This window comes from Aquarana catesbeiana, linkage group LG02, assembly GCF_042186555.1.
Source record: "Aquarana catesbeiana isolate 2022-GZ linkage group LG02, ASM4218655v1, whole genome shotgun sequence".
NCBI classification, from domain to species: Eukaryota; Metazoa; Chordata; class Amphibia; order Anura; family Ranidae; genus Aquarana; species Aquarana catesbeiana.
The window spans coordinates 300,837,387-300,846,872 of NC_133325.1; the positions used below are offsets into that span (position 1 = coordinate 300,837,387).

Consider the following 9,486-nt stretch of genomic DNA (forward strand, 5'->3'; position numbering starts at 1 on the left):
TTTGCATCATCGAGGCTGTAGCAACAGTAGTTGGATTCCCTGGGTTATGGGGTAGTCAGGAACTCCATTGTGAAGATATTCCTGGATTACCAAAGAAATATGTTGTGTGACCCTGGTGCCAACCCAATAGCAGGTAGATGAGATTCAGAAGTGCCTATATATGTAATGCTGGGAAATATGGTGTGCTGTGGGAGTGTGTATATGTGGGGGTCTCTCTTGACTTCTGTCCTGTGTTCTGATTAAAACATCAATACAATATACATGGACAACTTGTCCTAACTCCATTGCTTATTTTTTTCTTGTTTCAGTTATGACACAGAATTAAATGCCTTAGAGACCGATCTAGTGGATGAAAAGAAATATGGAACTGATAAAAGACCCTACTTGGACGTGCCTTCTGAACAGTCACAAATTGACCTAGGAGAATATGAATATGAAGATGACTTTGAATAAACAGTACTGCAGTGTAAAAAAGGGGGCATCCTACAGCGGGTCTGTTAATTCCCCTGGAGTTTATTATGTATTAGCTGTGGACGGCACTTTATAAATGCTTTACAGATTTACTAAAAGACTCATCATAACAATCTGCTGATAAGCATAAGCAGATATTTTTGTATTTATTGCTAAAACAATATTTATTGTATCACTTTGTTTTGCTGTGCGGTCTGCCTAGAAAATGTCCTGTATTTCAACAATGTGAATTTCCCTATCCACTTTTCTGATCATTTCTGTGTAGCAAAACTGGCAACAAGTTTAGTGTTCGAATGGTAATGCAAGTTAAAAAAAAAATGTCCAGAGGACCTAATTGTTAACCCTTTGTTAAGCAAATTATTTTAATAGATGTTCCATTTATAGTGGCTTAAAATGAATTTTTCCTAAAATAGCCAAATGTAACATGGATAAGGGACATTAAAATGTTAATTTGGGAAGCAACTGATTTGGTGTTCCAGATCCTCCGATATGCTTGCATTCAAGGATATGCAGCCTGCACTCCAATTTACTATTTCTATAGACTTGAATTGGCCTATTACAGGCTTTTGCTCTGGCAGAAGTATTTTGCACTTACAAGAATACATTATACTAACCCTAGCAGTATACATACAATGTCTAGAATGTATATATTGTACTTCCTCTGTCTCTACCAGTCTGCCCTCAACCTGATGTTCCATCATGTATATCAATCAGCTCTGGTTCTTGAACTGCATACTAGAAAGGCAGATACTCTGTGCTACCCGGGCACAAGCTGCATTTTGCATAGTGTGACAGAGGTATTCATTAGTTTGGTGTGGTCCAGCACTGTAATGTGTTAAGGCAGGGTTCTCAAACTGGTGGCCCTCCAGCTGTTGCGGAACTACAAGTCCCATCATGCTTCTGCCTGAAGGAGTCATGCTTGTAATGATCAGCCTTGCAATGCCTCATGGGATTTGTAGTTTTGCAACAGCTGGAGGGCCACCAGTCTGAGACCCCTGCGTTAAGGTGACAGGAAGGATACTGTTAATAGACAGTATTTCTTGATGCCATGGTGACCAAGATCTATTTACCTGGTCTCATAGAAGAGAGAATTGAAGTGCAGTCTGCAGGTCAGAGAATATTTCTGGTATTGTGAAGGATCAGGGACACTGAGGTGATAACTTTACACACACCAACCTCCAATGTCTGCTTGGCATGTTGGTTTTTGGTTCGATCTCATCATGAGATTTTTGGCACTAAAAACAAATCGTTAAAAGTATTGTCAAACATAATATCCCTGCTCTTTAATCCACCCCTAATATATAACCCTAAAAAGGCCCATGATATTAAATTTTGAAACTTGCCAAATCCCAACCTAAACCTGATATTGTTAAAGGCCTCATAAATCCAAATCCCAACTGTACCCTTGCTAAGAAACAATACTTGGGATGCCATGACCACAAGAAAATACTATATTTCTGGATGTCATGCTGACCTTATGGTTTTAAGGCATTTTTAGGCCCCATCCACACCTTGGTGTTCCAAGAACACACGAAAAATGTGCGTCATGCTTGCAAAACAGTTTATTCTTAATGGTACCCCAAATCCTGGTAGGAGTCATGTGCCAAAATGTGCGAAGCTCACTGCCAGAAAAAGGTACATTAGCTATTTGGTGTGGAAAAAAATGATTAGTCACGCAGGTGTGAATGCAGCCTCACTCACTGACTTGGAACAAGTATGCTCTTCAGGAGTTCACACTTCTCTCATCAGTCACTCAAAGTAGTTCAAAGCTAGAGACACAGGCAACTAATACTACCTAAAGGCAAAGTCTGCAATGGCAGCAGCCTACATGTTTCTCTCAGACGCTTCTAATTTAAAACCCAAGTGCACTAATATGCACTTTATGAACAGATTTCCCAGTTGAAGGCCTGACCATCTCAAAGCCTCACAATTTGCTAGTAAGGCCACCCAATACACATATGGGACAGTACTAAAGAAGTGCCTGTTGTGTTGCAATTAGATGTTTTTTTTGTTTTGTTTTGTTTTTTCACTTGACTTCTAATGATCCTGAAATGTGCATACCTGTCCTATTGAGTGCCAGAAGTCTCTTGTGCTAAGTTTGAAGAGCACCAAACTCCTGGCACCAAAAGATACTGTGCTAGCTGACTTACTTGAAGCCTCCCTTGAAATTCCCCAGCTGAAGAAAATTCTGTTCAATTGCCTTAACTCATCTCTTTATTCAATTGTATGTCATGCTGCCTTGTTTGCACAATAAGCATTGTGCTAAAGTGCCATATAACGCAGAGTCCATTCGTTTCTATAGTTATCACATTCCAATCCTTTTCAGATCCCTTTAATGACCAGCCTTAAGTCCAGTCTCAGATGAAAGCGGAACAAATTTGTTTGAGTGCCTTCAAATGTACATATGTAAATTGGGGCATTTCCAGTATTTTATTATGATAAATTTAGATGAAAATGAATTTGTACATGTTTGCAGTGTAGAAATATTAAAATAATTTATATATTGTATTTTGAAATAAACTTTATTTTGCACACAGTTTTTGTTTCTCAGGCTTGCAAAGTAATCTAAAAATGGACTATGTCATTGTAGTGTAGTAGAAACCAGGTACTGTATGTTCAAACCAGTCATGTAGCTTCTGCAAAGGAGAGGTTTCAAACCCACAGGCATTGATATTATTTTGATTTGTAAAATTCCACCAATGTACATTTTAGTGAAATCTTTTCACTCTTTTGAAAAGGGATATTTTACATGGTTATGTGGCTTTGTACTTGGTGACCTTTGCTGCAGCTTCTACACACACCATGCTATTTCTGGTTGGTTTGTTTATATTCTGTTAAGGATAATCCAGGAAGAATTAAGACCTCCCAACCAACTGCAGCAGGAACACTCCATGCATGCAGGATATGCACCAAATGTAGGAACAACCTCATAATGCAAGCATGACCTTATACTGTACCTTTTTATAGATGGTGCCCTGTGAAACAAAGTACGCTAATCTAACAACAAAATCAGGACCAATAACTTCTATCTTGCAAGAGTTTCTCTTGTTCTTTGTTGCATTTCTCAGCCTGCAAATTACAGATCAGTAAGGATGAGCTCAGGCGTGTTTGCAAGCCGCACGTGCAGAGCCCACCAGGAAGTCGGCACAGCGCTAATCACAAGCAGTGAGACATTTCCTGATCTCTGCAGCCGCGCATCAGGAAATGTCTCACTGCTTGTGATTAGCGACTTCCTGGCGGGCTCTACATGTGCGGCTTGCGAACACACCTGAGCTTATCCTTACAGATCAGTGTAATAGAAAAGCCAGTCCATTAAAGCTTTGCTTTGCAATAAAACAAAACAAAATAACCTCTCTCAAATGGAAGTTGCTTAAAGAGATGCTCCAGTGCAATTTCAAAATATTGAAAGTCAGCAGCTACAAAAACCGTGCCTGCTGACTTTAATAAACGGATATTCACCTGTCCCAGGATCCAGCGCTGTGCTCTCCCAAGCCATTTGTTCCACCAGTCTTTGGCCCCCGGCTGCATCTTAACTGCAGGCACATGCCTGCAAAAGCTTTTGGCTTCACAGCCAGCTGCACAGGCATGAGCCACGATGCGCATTGTGAAAGGTCCCTCAGTCTTCTGGGACCTTTGACATGTCTGAGAAGACTGGGGGGAGGAGAACTTCTGCTCAATACCCCCCCCCCCCCCAAAAAAAAACAAAAAGTGCCATTTGGTAATAAGAAGTGGGGGACGAGAATCTGGTACTTTTTCAGATCCAAACTAGAGTGTTCACATATGGCCAGAACATTCAAGATGGTGACAAAGGCCTGCTGTGGACAACACTCACCATCTCACCTCACTACTGTCCTTGTTTTCAGCAGGAGAGACAAACTGCAGATCATGCAGCCCATCTACAGAATCCATACAGGAAGAAAAGGGATGTGATCTGAGAGCCTACCAGAAGGCCCTATTCATACGTTAAGACCTGAAGGCTGTGCTCCCAGCTGGAAGCTGTCTACAAATGAGAGATGAGTAACCGTAAACATGATTTATGCCATGTGGGCAACAAGGTGGCAGACTTAATGGACACAATGGAACAAGTAAAGGAGGAGCTGGAGACCCATCAGATGGCACTAAATGGTCATACAACACAGCTGCAGGATTTACTATTCCATGTAGATGACATAATTAAAAACTACAGCTGCCACATAAAAGGGTATCCCTGATACAGTGGAGGCAACCACCATTACTGCAACAGTTAAATCCATTTTTATCAGGCTCCTATACAAGTCACCTGATGCTGACTTAGTCATTAACACAGGGCTCACAGATCACTGGGCCCCAAACATCTGAGATGACATATGTCGCATCCATTTCTACTTCCAAAAATAAATAATCATAGTTGCAGCACACGCCTGAATGCATGTTGACTCTAATGGCAATACCAACTTATTACTACCTGACTTTTTGCGACAAACACTGGTATATTTGTAGAGCTCTGTGCAGACTCCTAGATGTCCTGAGGGCCAAATACCTCAGGTAACGTTGGGGTTACCTATTCCAGTGCCACACCCCCTAAAGAATAAATCTTTTTAAACTCTGGAAGAACTCCCCCCTATTTCTCCAGACACTCGCACTTCCCAAATCGTTCTGCTTGACTTTCATCCAGTAGAAACCCATCATCTCCTGTTACCTAAGTGGCAACTTCATCCTATCCACTACCTCTATTAGGCAATAATTCCTATGGATTACATTACATTTTTGTTTAACCTATTTCTCATTCCTTACTTCTGTGAACCTGCTGAGGCTCATCTGAGGACCCTCACTCTACGCTATTGCTCTTTTTTAAAGTATATCTCACAAAAGTGAGTACACCCCTCACATTTTTGTAAATATTTTCTTTTCATGTGACAACACTGAAGAAATTACACTTTGCTACAATGTAAAGTAGTGAGTGTACAGCTTGTAATAGTGTAAATTTGCTGTCTCCTCAAAATAACTTAACACACAGTCATTAATGTATAAACTACTGACAGCAAAAGTACACCCCAAAGTGAAAATGTCCAAATTGGGCCCAAAGTGTCAATATTTTGTGTGGCCACCATTATTTTCCAGCACTGCCTTAACCCTCTTGGGCATTGAGTTCACCAGAGCTTTACAGGTTGCCACTGGATTCCTCTTCCACTCCTCCATGATGACATCACAGAGCTGGTGGATGTTGGAGACCTTGCGCTCCTCCACCTTCCTTCCGTTTGAGGATGCCCCACAGATGCTCAAAAGGGTTTAGGTCTGCTTGGCCAGTCCATCACCTTTACTCTCAGCTTCTTTAGCAAGGCAGTGGTTGTTTTGGAGTTGTTCTGTTGGAATGCTGCCCTGCAGCCCAGTCTCCTAAGGGAGGGGATCATGCTCTGCTTCCATATGTCACCTTTCATGTTGGCATTCATGGTTTCCTCAATGAACTGTAGCTCCCCAGTGCCGACAGCATTCATGCAGCCCCAGACCATGACACTCCCACCACCATACTTGAATGTAGGCAAGACACACTTGTCTTTGTACACCTCACCTGGTTGCTGCCACACACGATTGACACCATCTGAACCAAATAGGTTTGTCTTGGTCTCGTCAGACCACAGGACATAGTTTCAGTAATCCATATCCTTTAGTCTGCTTGCCTTCAGCAAACTGCGCCCCTGATCCCACCCAGTTGTGTGACATGTCTCCGCACTGTGCCTCCGCTATGCCTGCTGACCGGCCGACCCACCAGCCGCCGCTGACAGAGAAGAGGTGTCCCTGCTATGACGGCTGACCCACCAGCCGCGGCTGACAGAGGAGCTGTCTCCTTCCACCAGGCTGCATCTGTTTTTCAGGTCAGTAGAGGGGGGCTGCCTGATCTAGTTCACCAGTGAAAGACTTACAGGCAGCAAGTGGGGGTTCTCAGCCTTATCTGTCTAGCTTTTGCTGGCTCAGGTGACATGGGCAGGGTCAGGGCTGCCTGGGTAGCCCAGTAGTTCACTTTGCTGATGGATGATGTGAGCGCTCTTCCCCCAGCATGGCTCTGATCAGGACCAGTACAGTTACCTGCTGCTGGTGAACTACAAGTGCAAGCATGTCCTGCCAGCCAGGGTTACTACAGCTCTCCTGTAAAGTTGGTGCTGTTGAATTTTGGGGACATGCTGGGTTTGATTTTTGTCTGCGTGGAGTTTGCAGGTTGCCTATATGTGAGCTGCGGCGTACTGGGTTTGATTCCTGTCTGCATGGAGTTTGTAGGTTGCTTGTGTGTGAGCTTGGTGGATATGGTTCTTCGTAAGGTGCCACGGAATATGTTAGTGCTTTAAGTCTTGGTGTGTGTGTGTTTACGAGGGGACTTCAAAAAGTTTCCATACCTATTTTTAACTCTATTAAATGTATAAAAGTGCGGAAAGTTTTTGAAGACCCCGTGTGTGTGTGTGTGTGTGTGTGTGTGTAATAAAAATATATATATATATGCAGACCTGAAGGGGTTTGTTTGCGCCACCCCCCCCCCCCCCAAACAAAATTTTAGCACCAGCCACCACTGGCCATAAAAAGTCTTGTTTGCAGTTTGTGAGATGCCATGTGGGGGACACGGCAAACGTGGAAGAAGGTGCTCTGGTCAGCTGAGACCAAGATTTTACTTTTTGGCCTAAAGGCAAAACGCTGTGTGGCGGGAAAATATCACTGCCTGCTGAACACACAATCCCCACTGTGAAACAGGGTGGTGGCAGCATCATGTTGTGGGGATGCTTTTTTTTTTTTTTTTTTTTTTTTTTTTTTAAACAGTGAAGATGGTCAGAGTTGATGGAAAGATGGATGTAGCCAAATACAGGGCAGTCTTAGAAGACAACCTGTTAGAGTCTGCAAAAGACTTAAGACTGGGGTGGAGGTTCACCTTCCAGCAGGATAACGACCCTAAACATACAGTCAGAGCTACAATGGAATGGTTTAGATCAACATGGAATACTTGATTAAATTGCAGTTCCCTTAGGTGGCAATAAGGCACCCATAGTAATAATGTGCTACATGCCAAATAGTCTGAATCGAATAGAAATGAGAATGATGAACTTTAGAGGCACGTATAAAAGTAAATATTTTATTGATTTACATTAAAATTCATAACAGTATACAAAGACAATAATGTAATAAATAGGTAGGACTCGATGTAGTTCCCCTGGAGGGTGTAATAGATAATACTTCCTGTGTGACTATAATGGAGATACACATACACATATAAATATATATATTTATATGTGTATGTGTATCTCTGTAAACATGTTCTCATACACAAACAGTGTGTTCAATACTACCAACACTCACTTGTGCCATGAGCACCAAAGCCACAGTACCAGCCACCAAGTAACCACCAGAATGGCCTCAAATTAGCACATTTGCCAGGATGTGGGGACATACAAGGTAACTATAGTGATATAAAATATAAAAATGGTAAGTAACCCAGAATATGTTTACTTATATATGGGTATAGACTTAGTCCCCCCCCTCCCATTACTCACGTAGCAAGATAAAAAAAATGATGGAAGTCCGCTAATGCTGCAATGAAGCTATAAAGAGCTAAAAAACAAACAGAATCTTGTGAGCTACCATGTGAAAATCCAAATGATAATTAGAGATGATTAAAGGACAGCTGCTAGCATTGATCACGCCCCATATGCTCGTGCCAAAAAGTTGTAGACCAATATAATGCTGCGCTATCCAAATGTAATCATACGGTAATCGTACTAAACTATAATATTACTGGCTGCAGTTAAATGGTGGTGGTGGGATATACTATTCCTATATAAAAAAATCTAGTGAATATTATAATGCAACCTATGTGATTATAAGTTGTGATCATGAACAATAAAAATTGCAATCCTATGCGATCTTCCCAATGACAACCTGTGTAGCATACACACCTTTATATACACATGTAGCATTCGTATGCAATAGAGAAATTTGCAACCCTGTGTGATAATTGCAATAATAAAATCGCAGCATAAAGTCCATAACTACTCCATTCTTCTGGTGCTCATTGCAGATGATAAAAAAGATTATATAACAGTAAAGTGCTCATGTCCACTCTTGTGCTCCCCTTTGGTGTATGCGCTCACCTTAGGGCGTGTGACCTTGCACCTAAGCTCGGTCAAAACACGCTTTTAAACCACCTCTAGGTTTATGGTCAGCATTTAGATCCTTGGATGGTTGCTTGCAACAACATTCATATGGAAAACAGAGGAAACTGGATAGTGTATTACCATTTTAAAAGTATAAAGCTATAAAGAGCTGTCAAAGATCTAGGCCTAGGGGGAAAAAAAGTTTCCCAAAATTAGCTTAAAAGTAAATAATAACTGATGCCCTGGTTGGTGACTAGGGATGAGCTTGATGTTCGGGTCGAACATTGGGTGTTCGCCCGTTCGCAGAACAGCGAACATTATGGGACGTTCATGGGAAATTTGATCACCGCAGAACACCCCATAATGCACTGCGAGATGGTGATCTAACCTGCATGCTTTGGCCAATCACAGCGCGCTCTGCTGAGAGAGACATAAGTGGCCAAAGGCAGGGTGCCTTTGGCCAATCATGGCTCAGGGGGATTAAGTCCACGCCCCACACTGTATAAGGCTGTTTACATAGCGGCTGTGTGTTGTGTTGTTGGTGTGGACGGAGAGATAGCTTGAGTTAGATTAAGCAGGCAGGTTATTCAGTTAGTGGCAGTGTAATATATATATATATATATAACATACATACATACATACAGTGGGGCAAAAAGTATTTAGTCAGGCACCAATTGTGCAAGTTCTCCCACTTAAAAAGATGAGAGAGGCCTGTAATTGTCATCATAGGTATACCTCAACTATGAGAGACAAAATGTGGAAACAAATCCAGACAATCACATTGTCTGTCTGATTTTTGAAAGAATTTATTTGCAAATTATGGTGGAAAATAAGTATTTTTTCAATATCAAAAGTTTATCTCAATACTTTGTTATATATCCTTTGTTGGCAATGACAGAGGTCA

General features: G+C 41.8%; 1 protein-coding gene across 7 annotated transcripts in view; it reads left to right on the plus strand.

Moving 5' to 3' along the window:
• LOC141127797 (serine/threonine-protein phosphatase 2A regulatory subunit B'' subunit beta-like) overlaps positions 1-1,862 on the plus strand; it is a 117,200-nt gene extending 115,338 nt beyond the window's left edge. For 5 of the 7 annotated variants that reach the window (XM_073614577.1, XM_073614578.1, XM_073614581.1 and 2 more), the window contains 2 exons: positions 309-1,311; positions 1,477-1,862. In XM_073614577.1, coding sequence (XP_073470678.1) covers positions 309-453 — 145 coding nt within the window. In that variant the 3' untranslated portion in view covers positions 454-1,311; positions 1,477-1,862. Of the gene's footprint in view, positions 1-308; positions 1,312-1,476 lie in introns of those variants that run through there. The other 2 variants (XM_073614579.1, XM_073614580.1) reach the window with 1 other exon arrangement.
• Positions 1,863-9,486: the final 7,624 nt, after the last annotated feature.